This window comes from Cyclopterus lumpus, chromosome 18, assembly GCF_009769545.1.
Source record: "Cyclopterus lumpus isolate fCycLum1 chromosome 18, fCycLum1.pri, whole genome shotgun sequence".
NCBI lineage: Eukaryota > Metazoa > Chordata > Actinopteri > Perciformes > Cyclopteridae > Cyclopterus > Cyclopterus lumpus.
The window spans coordinates 2,105,961-2,125,000 of NC_046983.1; the positions used below are offsets into that span (position 1 = coordinate 2,105,961).

Here is a 19,040-nt window from a genome sequence, read left to right on the forward strand (position 1 = left end):
GTGTAATTTCCGTGACTGACATGAGACAAAGAACTTTGGGTGAGATCATTTATTAAAAACCTTTTACATCAACTCGGTGTAAAAAAAAAAAAAAAAAACACACACAGCGCAACAGTAAATACAAATCTTGCTTTCAAAAGACAACGTTCATCAAGAACCAGTGTTAGGAGCTTATATCAAGTACAACAAAGTGATCCATAAAAAAAAACAGGAAACAACCGTAGAAAACGTAAACTGCTCGTGAGCGGCACGACGATCTAGAAAAAGACCTCCGAGTGACACGAGGCCCCGAATATACAGTATACAGCACAAACTAGTACTAGGACTAGAAAAATTAGTCTATTAATCAGACAATCAATCTGCAAGTGTTTAGATTTAAAAAGACTTGTTACATATTTTTTTTACGTAAAAGCACCAAAGAGAAATGATTCTAAATAAAAAAAGAGTTCAGATTTATCTAACTGCTGGTATTAATCGATTAAAAAAAAAAAAAGAGTGGTCCGTGTACAGCGAGGATACATTGAGATGCATCGAGACGTGGCGGTTGTGTTGCATTGTGGGTAGTGTAGGCGCCACCAGGAAGAAGAATATTTGGAATAAAAAGAGAGTGAAAGGCATATCGCTGGTTCCAGTCCGCCACTTATCGAGTGCAATGGTAAAAAATCGGTGGCATCTTTTTTTTATTAAAAAAGTATTAAACTTAGATTTTGACAAACGGGGTCACCGGGGTTCAGTGATGACGGACGACTCTTTAGAGGTTATGTCGCACTTTAGCGGGTTTAAAATTCCAAAATACAAAACTTTTTAATTAAATAAAAATGACTTCTGCCCACTTTGTCTGGTTGCTCAACCACACACACACACACACACACACATATTCACACACACTGCAAAATATAAAAAGACAGTAATAAACATTCAGCTGCCTAAATGAAAAAAGAAGCACATCGGCGATACTTGGCTGTCTGTCCTCGTATGTAGAGGCGACCACATCCCCCTCGAGTGTACTGGACCTGAACCGGACCTGCAGAGTGCTCACACAGTTATATTCTCTCAGTGCAGGAGTGCATATCTGTAGGTTCTCCAGGAATGAGGGAGATTCAACAAAACCCAGAGCAAGAAATGATACAAAACAAAGCCCTTGTGAAGCGCTGCAGTCCATCCAGTGTTTCTTACTCTCAGTAACTGCACACGTCCACTTTCCAGAAAGCCGTGTCAGCGAGAACGGACCGGGAGACCTGGAGTTCCTGACCGCTCACGTCTGCAGCCTACGAAGGCCGAATTCGTAAAAAAAAAAAAACTAATTTAAAAGAAAAAGGGGGAAGAGAAGAAGGAGGAGCTCTGAAAAAAAAAAAGAGTGAGCTAAAGCGAAAGCCTCTCGAGTCTGAGTCAATAAAAGGTCATGTTTATTCTCTTGAATACGTGGCGGACGCGTCTTTTACAAACGTGGCTCAGACCCAGACGGTCACTCCAGAACCAAAGATCTGTCAGAACAATGCGCTGCACTTAATGCGCGTTGGACTAAGAAACAGAACCAATACCAAGAACCCTGGAAACTGTTTGAGGAAGAAACATAAAGGTCAGACATCCGCGTTGTCTTTTTCCAGCCGTGTCATTCGGGTGTTTCGCTCATCAACAAATAGAAATCATGAAAAATGGAGTAAAAAAAATACCCTGAAAAGCACTAAGATTAGTTGAGTCACGGCTCTGCTACACAGACGTCTCCGACTGGAGCTTCATGACAAACTTGTGCCGCTTGGGGTCAATGAACTCCTCGCCCAGGCGCAAGAAGGGGAGGGGCGTCACCGTGACGACCAGGGAGAAGTCCAGGCGTCTCAAGGAAAAGACTTGGCCTTGGCGCAGAGCGGTGGTCACCGGCTCCTCGCTCACTAGCGTCCACTGGCGCCCCCTGCTGGTGTCCAGGTACTGGAGGGTGGGACCGGGGCTGAGGTAACGCTCGAGGAACGCCTGAGAAGGAAAACAATGCACGGCGGGCTATAAATAGTCTATAAACAGTCTATAAGTAGTTTATAAACAGTCTATAAGTAGTTTATAAACAGTCTATAAATAGTTTACAAACCGTCTATAAGTAGTTTACATACAGTCTATAAGTAGTTTATAAACAGTCTATAAGTAGTATACAAACCGTCTATAAGTAGTTTATAAACAGTCTATAAGTAGTTTATAAACAGTCTATAAGTAGTATACAAACCGTCTATAAGTAGTTTATAAACAGTCTATAAATAGTTTACAAACCGTCTATAAGTAGTTTATAAACAGTCTATAAGTAGTATACAAACCGTCTATAAGTAGTTTATAAACAGTCTATAAGTAGTTTATAAACAGTCTACAAACCGTCTATAAGTAGTTTATAAACAGTCTATAAATAGTTTACAAACCGTCTATAAGTAGTTTATAAACAGTCTATAAACAGTCTATAAGTAGTTTATAAACAGTCTATAAGTAGTTTATAAACAGTTTATAAACAGTCTATAAATAGTTTACAAACCGTCTATAAGTAGTTTACAAACCGTCTATAAGTAGTTTATAAACAGTCTATAAGTAGTTTATAAACAGTCTATAAATAGTCTATAAACAGTTTATAAACAGTTGCATGTCAGCATCAATTTAATTTTGGCTGAATGAAAGTAAAAAAAGAAAAAAAATGGGGTTGAATGCAACAACAAAAAGCTTCTTAATATGCAGACAACTAACCAGTTAATGTTAAACTGATAAAATAATAAATAGTAAAAAAAGTGATAACGTCAAACACATGCACGCAAAGATAATAAAAAAAAATACAACAAGTAAATTCAACACAGAATTACTGTAAAAGGGCCTCAGCCTGAAAACCAACGGCCCTTGAACGCCTCCTTACCTTCGGGGTCATGTTGTGCGTGACGCAGAACTGCAGGTGGTTGATGATGCTCTCCATGCTGTGGTAGGACTGCTGCCTGGTGGCGCGCAGGTACTTCTGCATGGCCCTCGCCATGGGGGCGAAGATGGCCTGGGCCGCCTCCCTGGGGTCCATCACCTCCCGCGGGTGTTTGGGGGAGGACGCCGTCCCCTCTTCTTCCTGGTGCCGCTTGATGTGCGTGAAGGCTTCTTCCACCGCCACCACCAGTCTGGAAAAGACCTGACCGTTACCCGCCTGACTCACGGGGGGGGTTGTTTACATCAATGTGCACCCGACTGGGTCTGTCCTCACCGGGCCTTGCGCTTGCGGACCCTGCGCTCCACCTCCGCCTCCTCGTAGTAGTACTCGTTGTGGGAGTTGTCTCTTCTCCGAGCGGCGGCCGCGATCATCGTTCTGGATTGCCCCGTAGAGTTATTGATGCTGTTCTCTGTAAACAAAACGCTACATTAATAACGTTGCCCTGTTTATTCCATGTCAAAGAGGGAACACACACACACACACACACACACACACACGATCCCTTTACCTTCCCCCAGGTTGTAGACCTTGAAGGCAGACATCTTCTTGGAGAGGATGGACTTGGGCAGGTTGAGCAGGGCCGGGTTGTAGACCGGGAAGTCGCTGTAGTACTGGTCCAGAACCCAAACGGACGCCCGCTGGATGCTGCGTTGAAAAGAGGAAAAAAAGGAAAAAGGAACTTCCTTTTAACCGGCATCGTCATTTCAAAACAAAAGCGCCGTTATCGGCGTACACCACCTTTGACATGCAGATAATAAAAAAAGGGAAGTGGTGAACTAGAGGAGGAAACAGCCAGACGGGATGATGATGATGATGATGAAGAAGAAGAAGGGCAGGAGCGTCATTTTGTGACGAGGAAGGCGTCACATCTCTGAGACTCTGAGGCCTCTTCAGCCCTTCTTGGAAATGTTCCAACACGTCGTCGCCGTGCGCGAAGACAGACTTTAAAGTGAATTTACGACGCTTTTAAAATTTTGGACGGAAAACAACGACATTTTAGCCGGGAAGGAACGCGTCGCCATCGTGCGGTCGAGGCGCTGCAGCTGCTCCTTTAAGGGAAACGAGCCGGCGGCACGCGGCCCACACAGGAGGCAACGCCATCTGTGTTTACACACGGTGCGTTCAGGCACAGTACGGAGTGTAGGTCACCCCAGGGTTTTTTTTTGCCAGTCCTCAGAGCCTAAAAAAAAAAGAAATCCGCTCCAGGGCGCCGTCACGTGACCCGTCGAGACGAAACAGAAGCGTTTTTACTTCAGACACACACAGATTTTATTTCTATTTAAAATCGACCAAATTATAAAAATCTGTAATAAGAACACATTTAGGATTAAAATAAACATTTCCACACACTCACCTGAGGTGTCCCACGTTGTAGAAGCGGCTCGCTCCGTCTGTGGTCCTCACGACCTTCAGGCAGAACGCGGGCTGCAGGTGCCGGACCTCCAGCAGCACCAGGGCCAGGTACTGAATGAACAGCAGCGCGTCCACCAGCGACGCCGCGTACCCCACGATCCCCCGGTAGTCCGTCTCCCGGGGCTCCAGCACCCGCACGCCGTAGAAGAGCCAATAGGACGCCACGAAGAGGAAGACCAGCGCCAGCAGCAGGCAGCGGAAGACGAAGAAGCGCGGCAGCGTGGCTCTGGGCGGGCGCAGGAACAGCGCCCAGGTGGAGATGAGGAGGATCAGGAGCTTGAAGGCCAGGGAGATGTAGAGGCCCTCGCACGGCGTGCCGCACGGCTCCAGCGTGTCGCGCCAGAGGAGCTGCGGGAGCGCCAAGAAGGCCAGCGGCGTGACCAGCGCGAAGAGGCTCAGGACGGCGCCCAACGCCGGGCTGAGGTACCGCCGGCACTCCGGCGGCGAGGAATCCTCGAGGTCCTTCGACAGCCGGGTCAGGTCCTCGTTGGAGGCGCTGTCCACGGAGGTGCCGGTGACCACCGTGGTGGTCTCGCCCCAGTTGTCATCCTGGAGAGAGAGAGAGAGGGAGAGAGAGAGAGGGAGAGAGAGAGAGAGAGAGAGAGAGAGGAGCGTTAGAGAAACATGACGCAACGCGGCTTCAGAGGAACAACTTCAAGTCTGGACTCTGACCCTCTCGTCTCCTCTGGTGGACTCGGCGTCCAGCAGCGGCTCTCCGGGAGCCTGGATGGTCACCGACTTGTCTCCACGGACGCTGCTGTCACGACTCTTCGCCCGATGCCGGTCCTTCCTCTCCCTGGAGGAGGAGGAGGAGGAGGAGGAGGAGGGAGGAAGAGGAAGAAGAGGAGGAGGAGGAGGAGGAGGAGGGAGGAGGGAGCATGAGAAGGAGGAAGAGTTAGTATTGGTGGATTATAATATGAAAACCCCCCAAAAAATATTTAAGTAATAATTTATTCAATAATCTTTTCATTTTTGAGCATTTTAATCCACTACTTCTTTAAACTCTAGTGACCTTCTACCTTCTACCTGTGACCTTCTACCTTCTGCCTGTGACCTTCTACCTGTGACCTTCTACCTGTGACCTTCTACCTGTGACCTTCTACCCTCTACCTTCTGCCTGTGACCTTCTACCTTCTACCTGTGACCTTCTACCTTCTGCCTGTGACCTTCTACTTTCTACCTGTGACCTTCTACCTTCTGCCTGTGACCTTCTACCTTCTGCCTGTGACCTTCTACCCTCTACCTGTGACCTTCTACCTTCTACCTGTGACCTTCTACCTTCTGCCTGTGACCTTCTACCTTCTGCCTGTGACCTTCTACCCTCTACCTTCTGCCTGTGACCTTCTACCTTCTGCCTGTGACCTTCTACCTACAGCCTTCTACCCTCTACCTTCTGCCTGTGACCTTCTACCTTCTGCCTGTAACCTTCTACCTTCTACCTTCTGCCTGTGACCTTCTACCTTCTACCCTCTACCTTCTGCCTGTGACCTTTTACCCTCTGCCTGTAACCTTCTACCTTCTACCCTCTACCTTCTACCTTCTGCCTGTGACCTTCTACCTTCTGCCTGTAACCTTCTACCTTCTACCCTCTACCTTCTGCCTGTGACCTTCTACCTTCTACCCTCTACCTTCTACCTTCTGCCTGTGACCTTCTACCTTCTGCCTGTAACCTTCTACCTTCTACCTTCTGCCTGTGACCTTCTACCTTCTGCCTGTAACCTTCTACCTTCTACCCTCTACCTTCTGCCTGTGACCTTCTACCTTCTACCCTCTACCCTCTACCCTCTACCTGTGACCTTCTACCTACAGCCTTCTACCCTCTACCTTCTGCCTGTGACCTTCTACCTTCTGCCTGTAACCTTCTACCTTCTACCCTCTACCTTCTACCTTCTGCCTGTGACCTTCTACCTTCTGCCTGTAACCTTCTACCTTCTACCCTCTACCCTCTACCCTCTACCTTCTACCTTCTGCCTGTGACCTTCTACCTACAGCCTTCTACCTTCTGCCTGTGATCTTCTACCTTCTACCTCTGACCTTCTACCTACAGCCTTCTACCTACAGCCTTCTACCTTCTACCTGTGACCCTCTACCTACTACCTGTGACCTTCTACCTGTGACCCTCTACCTTCTACCTTCTACCTGTGGCCTTCTACCTGTGTTTGCGGGAGCTTCTCGAGTGGGACGACTTGTAGGAGTAGCCCGAGTACGTGGACTCGTTGTCCATGTCGGAGGCCGGCGGTGGGCGGGGTTTCCGGGCCCCTCCTGCCCCCGAGCCGCCGCCGCCTTTCTCCCAGACCACGCCCAGCTGGCTCTTACGGCTGCTGATGGACTTGGTGGAGAGGGCCAGAGGGAGGCGCAGCAAGTCCACTTTACTCCTGAGGGAATCTATCTTGGAGGCCTGGAAACAAATGGGAAGGATGGATGGAGAGAGTGTGTGAGAGAGAGAGAGAGACAGGAATAAAAGCATCTCAGAGGGAACCAAGAAGAGAGACATTGTTCAGATGTTGGCAGTGGGAGGCGTGTTCTCCGCCACGCAGGACATAACCGGGCCCATTCTTCTGGGTCCAGGGACTTGTTTTTCCTTTTTATGAGCGACCTCCAGCGCTTTGGCCCCGGGTTTGTTCTCAGCCAATAAAAAGAGTGATCACGCCACCTTCTATTCTGGGCTCAGAGGCTCCGGGAGGAGCAGAACATCAGAGGCTTCACACGCCGGAGATTCAAGCTGGAACCCGGAGAACGTTCACGATGTCTCGCTCATACAAATACACAAGATCCGTGGCTTTATCCGTATATATATATATATATATATATATATATATATATATATATATATATATATATATAATTTGTTTTGCGTGATACACACTCGCCCAGACGCCACATTCCCCAACTGTCCCCTGTGGTCTCCGAGGGCGACAGAGCTTAACTACTACAATGGGGATGAATGGGAGGCTCGGGGTGAGAAGAGACAGGAGGGGGGTGGTTGCCACAGCAACCGGATCATCAACTCTGCACCCCCTCCCCCCAAGTTTGCCCCTTAAATACACACACACACACACAGACCTCAGAAGACAGAGACGGACACGAATCATTGACCAGGACTCTGTTTCTGTCCTCCATTTTAAGTTTACGGCTTTAAAAAAAAAAAAAACTTCCGGTTTGATTGAGAACAAACGGACTCTCGCGCTCTGAATTGGCGCCGTGACCTCCTGCAGACGGCGATGGCTTCCATGTGATTCTCAGCCGCTCTACACACACACACACACACACACACACACACACACACACACACACACACACACACACACACACACACACACACACACACACACACACACACACACACACACACACACACACACACACACACACACACACACACACACACACACACACACACACACACACACACACACACACACACACACACACACACACACACACACACACACACACACACACACACACACACACACACACACACACACACACTCACGTCTGCATCGCTTCACTCACTCATCTCCTAGATGTCTTCAAACGCCTCGTTTTCCTGGGTTCAAACCCCCCCCCCCCCCCCCAAAAAAAATACTCTGTTCAATATGATCTAAAAACTGCATGAAGCAGGAAATCTCCCCGATGCGAGGCGGACGACTGCATGAAAAATGTATTCTCAAAAACAGCTAACCGACTAGTGGAGTCTAGTGGCTCGTGGGGGGTTTAAAGACCGGTGCACCCATACGTGTTTATTTATAGATGAGAGAGACAACAAGAGTTGCAGCTTTATATAAAAACTATGAGCTACATTAATACCAGAAAGCATGTTGCAGCTGGAATGAGGTTTTAGGATGAAAACCCAAACAGTTTGGTCCCCGGCCTGAAAATTAAACCAAGCATAAAGCCGGAGCTGCACACGAATGGCTGAACAACAATGTTAGTGGCCCGAGAGGCAATAAAACATTTAAAAAAGAGTCTTTTTAGAGACGTCTCTGCGTATATAAAATAAAACCCTACTGTCGCATCAGGCAGAGCACTCCGCTCATTTTCTTGCGGCATGAAATGTGGTCTTTGCTGCAGCTTGTGCCGATTTAACAAGCTTTATTATCTTTAGGAGCAAACCGACAAAGTGGACGTCGGTCAACTCCTGAGAGTAAAGTCAGAGTTTTAACACACGCTGAACAATATCAGAGATTCTCAGCGGTTATGAACAATCCATCCCAGTGCCTCCCGGTCTGAGGCGGTCGATCCCATCGACCCTCACCCACTGAAATCAATCCACCACTAATCGATTTCCACTGGTTTCCAGTTGAGCGTCGTCATCTGGGATGAGAGAGGTTCCACATGCAGTCTGGGAACAAGTATCTTTATTTATATATATAAAAAGTGACCACATTATTTATTTATTTATTTATATATATATATATATAGTTACCACATTATTTTTATTTATTTTTTTTATATATAAAGTTACATCATTTTTATTTATTTATATATAAAGTTACCACATTATGTTTATATAAAGTTAAATAATTGTTATATATAGTTAAATAATTTTTATATAAAGTTACATTATGTTTATATAAAGTTACATTATTTTTATATAAAGTTAAATAATTTTTATATAAAGTTACATTATTTTTATATAAAGTTACATTATGTTTATATAAAGTTACATTATTTTTATATAAAGTTACATTATGTTTATATAAAGTTAAATAATTTTTATATAAAGTTACCACAGTAAACAAAATGTCAACCACTCAGAAATACTTTGGCCAGAAGATTCTGGTCATGAAATATTCTTTAAGACGTTTTTTTTTTGTGACTCTGAAGTTTATCAACTTGTAAACAAGTCACTAAACTTGCGTTATTACATGTAAACGGGGTGCGCGCGCACTTATTCACGTGCCACACGTTGCTCTTCGCCTCTCGGGTCTTGTTGCCTCGGGTCGCAGCCCGAGCGGCTCCCGGGGGCCCTGCAGGCCTCCGGGTGGCAGTGGGCCAGCGAGGCGTGGCCGGAGCCCCGATACACGCTCCGCGAGGCAACCCAGAGCCCAGGCTTCGAGGCCTTCACGTTACACACACACACACGCACACACACACACACACACACACACACACACACACGATCTAAAGCGCACCACCGCCGCGCTGAAGACGATCCAACGCGGCGAGACAAAGCGGACCGCGTCCAGGGAGAAGAGAAGAGCAACAGACCGCACAGACGACCGGGTCCAGAGAACCGACCCGACCGGGACCAGAGAACCGACCCGACCGGGTCCAGAGAACCGACCCGACCGGGACCAGAGAACCGACCCGACCGGGACCAGAGAACCGACCCGACCGGGACCAGAGAACCGACCCGACCGGGACCAGAGAACCGACCCGACCGGGTTCCGTTTGGCACACGGCGCGTAAAAGCGCAACAAGAATGGCTAAAAGTGCGCGGACATAACCGACGGAGGGGTCGGGGAGAGAGTGCGTGTGTGTGTGTGTGTGCGTGAGAGTCTGTGATCGATACGGTGATCTGCCAACTCATCAGCCCTCACGGCGCGCGCACAGCTCGTGAGCCACAAAGCATCCACAGACAAAAACAGACCCAAGGCAGCAGATGTTTGGTTCCGTAGTTTTCGCTCCAAAGCAGCCGGTGAGCTCACACACGGACAGACATGTTTTTTTTACCCAGAATGCCATGCAGGAATGTCTCACCTTTCTCTCCAAACGGGGGAAAGCTGCAGCACAAAGAGACGACCGGCCGAGCCGAGCGACGAGCAAAAGTGTCTCCAAAAAGCAGCGTGCGCGTTCACTTCCTCCAGACTCTCCTCGGCGCGCACTCCCTCACGCGCACCCCGTCTGCGGGGCGTCCTCTCGCCGGTAAACTCGGGTCGCGTGTGGTCGAAGCACCGGAGCCGCACAGAAAGGCAGCGACGCGCTCCTCATGCCGGCTGCTGTGTGGCGGAGCCCCCGCTGCGCAGAGCCGCTCCGTGTGGACGTCCAGGCGGCCGCGGCGGCGAGACGCGCACCGTCAAGCTGCACGGAGGAAGGGCACAGCTTCCGGTCGATGGGTTTCAAAATAAAACCAGCACGCAACTAATTAACTTGAGTTTCAAATGCAATAAAACGGTCCAAGTATTAAGAACTGCTCTTGAATATGTAATTGAGTGGTTACACTTATTATTAATTAACGTGACAGATTGAGGAGCAAAAAGCAACGTCTGAATGTTTCATGCTTTGTCTTTATATGAATTATTAAATTCAATGTATCCCTAATCTATAGTTTTAAGGTTGAAGGGATTGTGTGTTATATTTCATCACATAAAAAAAATATTCCTATAAGAAAAAGTCTTTCTTAAAGATCGCCACAAAATGAAAGAAATATATACGAAAAATGTAATGTACCGAATACATTTAAATAAAATGGTCTACTTTAATTAGTCATAATGTAATTGCGTCATATATTTAGATGTACAAACTACAAATATGACACATTTGATTAACTGATAAAGGTATGTCTGTAAAGAAATCTGTTGAAAAATGATATAACTATATTTTAAATAAAAACTATGAACAGAAAACCATTTATTGCTGCAGGTGTAAGTAAGTTGTGTGTCTGTTATTTTATTCTTTTAACTGAGTAGCATGCTAACGTGTGTATCTCTACTATACCGCTTTGACCATTTGCGAGCTTTCTGCTTTTATTTTGAAACCAAGAACGATTCACTTCCGGTCGCGTTCTCAGCAAACAAAGCTTGACACATTCAGGCTCCGAGGAGCATAAACTAAACTAAACGTTTCCTTTCCTTCAGACTATTTGATGTAACAAGCATCACTTTTCACCACGAATACCAACAAACGGGTGAAATCAGCACATTAACATGTTTCTGGACAAAAACTCTCAAATTAGTTTAAAAATGTGGTAAAAAACTAGGACTAACATTTAAAAAAAAGTGACAAACTCATGATCCACATTTCATTTTCTTTTAGCCAGTTTCTTTTTAATCTCACAAAACACATGAATGAGCTCTTTTCCTCCTGCGCAGCTCAACAATCTCACCGATTTAAAAAAAAACAAAAAAAGGGAGAAGAAAATAATTTATACATCCTTTTTTTTCTTCTTTTTTTTTTAAATCATATCTACAAAAATAAAATAAAATACGAGGACTAAAGGCTTTACAGGAAATAAAAGAAAAAAAAATCAAAATGAACATATATAAAAACGCGCGGGTCTGATCTCTCTCTATATTACACGAGTGACGAATGTTGTTTTTCTTTTATAAAAAGACAAAATAAAAAGACAATGAGATGATAATTAAAGACGTGTGTATGCATACAGTAGTTTGCACCGTGCGGGGAAATTTGTTTGTGCAACATCTTAAAAATAAAGAAAATAAAAAAAAGGAATCAGTTATAGCATCTCTTTGTTTGGGCCAAAACGCTGACGTCAATGTACAAGATAAATGTATGAAAAGAAGATGCCAAGAAACCGGGAGGTGTAGAGGTAGAAATAGGAGATGACGCTGTAGTTAAGAGGAAAGAGACGAAATGAGAGAAATAATAATCTTCTTTTTTCTTTTTAAACAGTTCCCTTCAACACCTCTGAAGACATATTTCACTTTGGTAGAATATTCTTTTTTTTTTTTTTTTACATTTTAGCACAAATTCCTCAAGTTCAGCGGCTAAAAATCCGTCGGCGCTGCTTTGAAGTTTGGACTCGTCGTTTGTTCACGAGTGAAAACCTTCCAGCGGGTCGTGAAACGTCCCGTTGGGCGTCTGGCCGGAGCAGATAGAGACGCGCTTGGTAGTGTGTTTGGTCGGTTAGTATTTGAAACCAGCTCAAATAGATCCCAGTCCAGTGGGCGAGTCCACGTGCATCCAAACTGGTTAACTGTCGAGTGTTTTGGGAGAACGAGTTTAAGGTGGAGGTCTTTACGAAGGGTACGGAAACCTCTCTGAGCGCCTTCAGGCTGCTGCGAGACGAGACCCTAAAGGTAACGAAGCCCAGCAGGACCCTCTGGAGCCCAGCAGGACCCTCTGGAGCCCACCAGGACCCTCTGGAGCCCAGCAGGACCCTCTGGAGCTCACCAGGACCCTATGGAGCCCACCAGGACCCTCTGGAGCCCAGCAGGACCCTCTGGAGCCCACCAGGACCCTATGGAGCTCAACAGGACCCTATGGAGCTCACCAGGACCCTATGGAGCTCACCAGGACCCTCTGGAGCCCAACAGGACCCTCTGGAGCTCACCAGGACCCTCTGGAGCCCAACAGGACCCTCTGGAGCCCACCAGGACCCTCTGGAGCCCAACAGGACCCTCTGGAGCCCAACAGGACCCTCTGGAGCCCACCAGGACCCTCTGGTCTCGTTTTACCCTCAGAGACTCAACGCGGCCATGTTTCCAGTCTTTACGCTAAGCTACGCTAAGCTAAGCAGCTGCTGGTGCTAGCTTCCTTTTTTAAATGTACATGTAGTAAAGGTGTGCCGATCTATTCAATGAGATACACGTTTGCTTCATACAACAGTTGCATACACGCAGCAGCAGGTTGTGTTTTTATTAAGCCGTTGACGTCCTAATGAATTCAAGTCTCCCAGGCGTTCGATGGGGGACACTCGCAGAATGGGGGAAGGGAGAAGCTGCTGGTTCACAGTATTCACACACACACACACACACACACACACACACACTGGAGAGGATGCACAGTCAATTTTTGGCAGCAATTTGATTGCGTTACAAACCGTTTTTCTTTTCCCGTGAATATTAAAAGTTTCTAAAGTTTCGACGTGCGTTTGTCCCTTTTGGCTCACGGCCGTCCTCATCGTATTGAACTGCCCCCCCCCCCCCCCCCCCCCCCCACCACCAAAACACCCTAAACCTAAAACAACTGGACATGATCAGCTGTGTGAGTCCACTGAGCTCGTTTATTAAAAATCGCTGAGATCCCCGTGCATGAAAATAAAACCTGCCGGCATGTCAGCAAACAGCGCCGGATATGTTGCTCCCAATGATATGAAGGTCTGAGATGAACGAGAGGGTTAAGTGTGTGTGTGTGTGTGTGTGTGTGTGTGTGTGTGTGTGTGTGGGGGGGGTATTGGTTTCCTTACCCGGTGCAAATAACCTGAATTATATAGGCGCAGTCCTTCGGCCGGGGTGAACTCAGTGTAAAGCAACCAGTGGGGAGGGTGGGGGCTCGAACATCAGCCCCAAATAAAGTCAGTGGCATCTCCCGATCCGTCCGTCCACTGTCGGGAACGTACGTGACAGAGGGATGCATTGTGGGTAAAGTGCAGGGGTGATGGGTCCCTCGGATTCTTCCTTAAATTAAAAACACTTCAACACTTTTCTGCTCCCGTTCCTTCAACCAGCTCCGAACCGCCAGACGTACGACTCCTTTTCCCCCCTCAAGTGTCCAACCTGGGTCACCTGGGTCACCCCGCCCCCCCTCTTTTAATTCTGTCAAACCTGTTCCTGTCTCGTCACCAGTCAACTTGTCTTCTGCCTTTTTTTTTGTTCCTTCATTCTCTTCTTTGACTCCCTCGCGCTCTGGTAGAAGTCAGAGGTCGTGCTGGAAACAGCAACGGTCCACTGGCCAGTGCATGCAGGGGCGGCGGGGGGGGGGGGGGGGGGGGGGGGGGGGGGGGGGGGGGGGGCCCCCCCCCCCCCCGCCCCAAGTCCGACAGTGGGTACATGCGAGTGCGTCCTCTCTGCGGCGACATCAGAAACCTGTCGACTGAATCTTGGGCTCGGCTGGACTTCCCTCTTTGCCTACACACACACACACACACACACACACACACACACACACACACACACACACACACATTAATAATACACGTTAATAATACACGTTAATAATACACACAGTATACAGTGAAGTGAAACGTGCATCGTATTTTAAGATTCAGCCCCCCCTCTCACCCCCCTCACCGTCTCCCGAGCCACGGTCCAGACTTGGCGTTCTGGAGACGGTTGCCGAGCAACAGCGTTGGTCCTCCGACTCCGGGCCGACAAAGGGCTCCCTGAGGGTCTTTAACAGCTGTTGATGGGATGTCTCGATTTCCTGTGACGACGCAGAACAAAGTTACAGGAGAAGAACGTCAACGGAACATTAGTTCATCTTCACTGCCCGTTAAAAAAAGACTCGTCTACATTAACCACGTCGCTCACCTTCAGGTGGCGCAACTTGCTCATCAACCCCTCAATCGTGTGGAAAATCTCATCCACGTTTTTGATCACGTGACTCTGGCGCCCGGCCTGCGATTGGCCCGCCTCCTCTCCCCGTTCCGATTGGTCGGCTTCCGGCGCCTCCTCCTCCTCCGGCTGCGTCGACGCCGCTTCCTCCGGAGGCTGAGGGAGGCGGCCGGCGGCGGCGGGGTCGCCGAGGTCGTCGGTGACGCTCTCTCCCGGCTCCGTCGGCATGACCAGGTAGAACGTGTTCCCTAGAGGACGGAGCGCGTGCAGCGGCGTCATTCCAGGTGTCACAACAACAACAACAACAACAACAACAACAACGTTCTTTCTTCCATCCGAATGAAATATTGGGACGTTCTTTCGTCTAATAAAAAAAGCTACGGAACGCGACCGATTTCGTCATCATTACCCTGCGCGGTGGCATCGCCTCTCGGCTCGGACGATTGGTCGGAGGGGAGGGTGACATCAGCGGTGATGTCATCAGGAACGGAAGAAGAAGAAGGAGGAGGAGGAGGAGGAGGAGGACCCGCAACCACAGCTATTGCACGAGATGGACGATAGAAAAGTGTGCGTGGAAGGAGGAAGAGTGACGATGAGGGCGTGAAGAAGGTGATGAAGGGTGTGTTGTGCAAGAGCACGCAGACGAAAGAGAGAGAGAGAGAGAGAGAGAGAGAGAGAGAGAGAATCAAAGAGCGTAAGAAACAAAAATAATGAATCATCGAGTGCAGAGAAAACATGCAGAGGAAGGCGGCCATTAACAGGTTAACCGTTTGATCCGTCACCTTTCCGTACGATCTGAACGCTGCTGGACGGCTCTGCGTCGGGGGGCGGATCCTCTACGTCGGGCTCCGCCTCCCATTCGTCGGCGCTGAAGTTGAGGACGGCCTCCGGAGACTCCGGCCGCCGTCTTTCGGCCGCCTGGTTGGTGGGCGTGTCATCCGAGTCGTGGCTCCAGCCGTCCTCTTCCAGGTCTCGCAGTATGAGCTGCCTCAGCGTTTCGACTGTGGGGACAATACAGTGATTTTGCATCCCTCAACTGGCTGGTTATTAAAATACAAGACGCACACAGCGCTGTGACACGTTAACTCGACTGCTTCTCACCGTCTTGCAAAGCGGCGTCTGCCACACCGGCTGCTTTTCCTTGGGCGAAGGCTTCCGATTGGTCCGTGGCCGCATCCGTCGAGAGCGCCATGTCGTCGCTGGAGGAATGAGTCTCCGTGGAATCCGACTGCTCCGTTAGGGAGTTATCTGATACGGATACATAAATACATGTGTATATAATTGCATATATATATATATATATATATATATATATATATATATATATATATATATATATATATATATATATATATATATTCAAGGCTGATGATTAACGTGGTTATTACCTGCGTAGACGTTGCTGCCAGTCGACACGGGGGACGCGCTGCGTAGACTCGGGGAGCTTTAGAAAATAAAAAGACAGCACGAGGCGATGAAAATAACCTTCTGGCAAAGCAGCCCACACGTTCCTTTATTTATTATTCATAGACACAGGTTGTACTCACGATATCGGTATGGACCCGTGGCTGATGAGGGGCGACGAACCGCCGGCCGACGAGATGGTCCTTTCCAGTAGATCCTTCCAGCTGCAACACAAGAACACGAGTTTCTGAAAGGCGGAAGAGGACCACGGACCAGAGCTGAAGACAAGCGATGGAAAAAGAGCTTACGTGTTCTTCTCCGACGACGTCCCAGCCACCAGCTCGTAGATCTGCCTCTCCGTGGTGCTGATGACGTAGAGGGCTTTGTTGTCTGCACACAACGAATCACAAGATTCACTCATTTGGTCACCAGAACGCAGGAGAGCGTCGATCGGACCGCCGGGCTCACCTGTAGCTACCGAGCGGACCAGCAGAGAGTCCAGCTTCACCAGAGGGCTGAAGGAGGTCTTGCTGTCCCCGCTGCCTCCGCCGCCTCCGCCCAGCCAGCGGGACGGATACCTGAGCTGCAGCCGGTCGTCCGGGCCCCTCTGGAGGAGGACCAGGCAGTCCGACAGCAGCAGCGCTTGAATCTCTGGTGGAGGGAGACGTGTGATTAAGAGGACCAGACTTTGGGTGTCAACACAGAACGCATCCACTCAGCGGGGAACTGACCCATCTGCTTGTCTTTGCTGACTTTCCACGTGAGAGGACCTTCGTGGATCATCCTCTTGGTGCTGAGGTCCAGACTCTGAGAGGGAGGAAGAGAGAAGAGTCTTCATCACGGTGAACAATGTGAACGGGGAGGAAAGAGGAAGCCGACGGAAACGACTGGACCACCTTGAACAGAGGGGCGGCGTCCAGCCTGCGTTGGTATTGGCCGAGGCGTTGCCGGTGTTCCGTTTCCCTGACGACCTCGTTTACAGCCTGCAGTATCCCTCGGCAACAAGCCTGGGCGCGCTGAAGCGACGGGAGGTCCGACGAGCCGGCTAAACGGAAGAACAAGAGCGCGGGTTTTAATAAGAAGACGGCGCTCCGCTCCGCACGGTTCCGGCGCTGGCGGCGGCCTCACCCTCCGTGTGCTTCATGATGTTGTCCAGCAGCAGCGGGTACTTGGTGAGCCGCTGCATCTCCGACACCAGCAGGTCTTTGAGCTGCAGCCTCCGACAGTGAGGACTCGCCTCGCACTCCTGAACACACGTCAAGCACGTGAAGCACGAGGCTGCACAGGTGTAACGGAGGATTGACGTGTACGATTTAACAGGAACATGATTGACTCTCTACAGGGGTCACTGGTAAATCTTCTTTTGGAGTAACGTGTGCAAAGGAGCGGTGTGTGTGTGTGTGTGTGTGTGTGTGTGTGTGTGTGTGTGTGTGTGTGTGTGTACCTGGATGATGTGAGCGAAGCGTGGGTCTTTGCGCTGCTTGTTCTTGATGAGCTCCAGAGCCTGAGACTGCTGGCTGCACAGCTGCGACGCTTGTTCCTGAAACTCGTCTCCGGCTGCGTCTTCAAACTGGAAACACACACACACACACACACACACACGTGTTAACGTCCCAGCCTGCACACTACAAAGAGAAAGGAGGCGTCGCTCCACTCACTCTGGCCAGCATGACGTCCCCGATGTCCTGAACGATGGCAGCTTCCCGTCGCTTCTTCATCGCCTCGCACAGGCTCGCTGCAAAGAGGAGGCGTTAACATGAACTCAACTCGGGGCGGTTCAAATGGCAAAAATGTTGCCTCTTAATTAAAGCCCAGAATACATATTGACTGGACGAGATTACGGTCACAACCTTTGCTTCACTTATTATTGTTTACCTGGCAAACACGCAGCCCAGAATACATGTTGACTGAACGCACTTTAATGTGAAGACACAAGGACAGGAAGGTTCCTTCTGGTCTGCAGATTTAAAAGCTTACTCAAGTTTTTATTTGGTCCTTTGAAAATGCTCTTAACGCACAATATGGATGTTTCTCAGCCGACATCGATATCCGATGATTATCCGTAGAGTAGATAATGTGCTTGTTATGGACACCCAGACTGACCGTGGAGCTCATAGACCTGGGGCAAGTTGGGGAAGATGCAGGCCAGCTCATCAGAGTTCAGCACAGACCTCATCTTCTGGAAAAAGACCTGGTCCAGGACCTTCAAGGTGCGCAGGTGGGACGCCTCGGTGGTGAACAGCTCTGACGACGCAGAGAAGAGCGTTGAATAAATTAATCACAAATCTCGGCGGCCGCGAACGTGCACGACGCCGTCGACTCGCGTACCGTAGATGACGGCCTGCCGGTCCACCTCCCTCGGACTGAGCGTGGCGAGAAGCTGAGGGGGAACCGTGTCCTGCCAGTTCTGACCGTCGGACGCCTCCTCCTCCAGCGCCGCGGCGTCCGGCAGCAGGGCCAGCGGCGAGTCCACGCTCCTGCAGAGTCACGCACACGCATGAACACAGGTGTGTGTGTGGGGGGGGGGGCATGTTTACATCCAATAACGTAGCTTCATATGCTATTAATAGCTTTTAACGTTCATCTTGAGGGGTTTTGCACGAGGCCGTCTACGTTTCTTATTCCCTGCCAGACAATCGCTGACCATCAGGATGACGTAGGAACTCACCTGCGTCTAGACCGAGGGGTGTATGGGGGTGTAGGGTTCTCTAGAGACCTGAGTTTGAGAGAGTGGAGAGAGAGAGAGGGCATGAGGTGAACGCCTACACTTCCAGGGGGGTAACGTCCCGGGTGTTTGAGTCAAAAAGGGGGGGGAGGGGGGGAGGTCTGCTTCATGTTATTCATTTTTTATTTATTTATCCCTGCCTGAAGGATGCAAAAGAAAAAAATATGTATAAATATCTCCAAAAAGCGCGGCTCGGCTTGTTTACCGCGCCGAGCTGCCGGAGGCGGACGACGACGCGCTGTGCTGCAGCAGCCGGAGGCCCGGCCCCTCCCCCCCCCTCCTCCCCGCAGTCCTCCATGTCCACGTCGCTGCGGGAGCGAGGGACAGACTCCGCCCCCGAGACGACGCCTCGCCGCCGGCCTTCTCCCTGAGCCTTCAGAGA

The 19,040-nt window shown here is 49.1% G+C and overlaps 2 protein-coding genes across 3 annotated transcripts in view; both read right to left on the reverse strand.

Annotated features, from left to right (window-relative positions):
- Positions 1–31: 31 nt before the first annotated feature.
- On the reverse strand, positions 32–10,388 carry LOC117747530 (vang-like protein 2). 2 transcript variants are annotated; one of them, XM_034556839.1, is made up of 8 exons: positions 10,055–10,388; positions 6,502–6,746; positions 5,021–5,144; positions 4,290–4,897; positions 3,444–3,580; positions 3,209–3,344; positions 2,879–3,125; positions 32–1,968 (listed from the first exon to the last, which is right to left on the reverse strand). In XM_034556839.1, the coding sequence occupies exons 2-8, from the start codon at positions 6,570–6,572 to the stop codon at positions 1,711–1,713; spliced, it is 1,581 nt and encodes a 526-aa protein (XP_034412730.1). In that variant the 5' UTR covers positions 6,573–6,746; positions 10,055–10,388; the 3' UTR covers positions 32–1,710. The 2 variants fall into 2 exon arrangements, with proteins under 2 accessions (XP_034412730.1, XP_034412731.1); XM_034556840.1 differs by having other exon boundaries at positions 9,945–10,388.
- A 3,579-nt stretch (positions 10,389–13,967) lies between these two features.
- arhgef11 (Rho guanine nucleotide exchange factor (GEF) 11) overlaps positions 13,968–19,040 on the reverse strand; it is a 15,959-nt gene continuing 10,886 nt past the window's right edge. The window contains 20 exon segments of the mRNA XM_034556743.1: positions 13,968–14,103; positions 14,266–14,398; positions 14,506–14,777; positions 14,939–15,067; positions 15,312–15,530; positions 15,631–15,777; positions 15,918–15,973; positions 16,077–16,157; positions 16,242–16,323; positions 16,402–16,584; positions 16,665–16,740; positions 16,830–16,978; positions 17,062–17,179; positions 17,378–17,503; positions 17,592–17,668; positions 18,037–18,177; positions 18,262–18,410; positions 18,602–18,649; positions 18,864–18,931; positions 18,933–19,040. The exon segment at positions 18,933–19,040 is cut by the window's right edge and continues 34 nt beyond it. Coding sequence (XP_034412634.1) covers positions 14,054–14,103; positions 14,266–14,398; positions 14,506–14,777; positions 14,939–15,067; positions 15,312–15,530; positions 15,631–15,777; positions 15,918–15,973; positions 16,077–16,157; positions 16,242–16,323; positions 16,402–16,584; positions 16,665–16,740; positions 16,830–16,978; positions 17,062–17,179; positions 17,378–17,503; positions 17,592–17,668; positions 18,037–18,177; positions 18,262–18,410; positions 18,602–18,649; positions 18,864–18,931; positions 18,933–19,040 — 2,412 coding nt within the window. The 3' untranslated portion in view covers positions 13,968–14,053.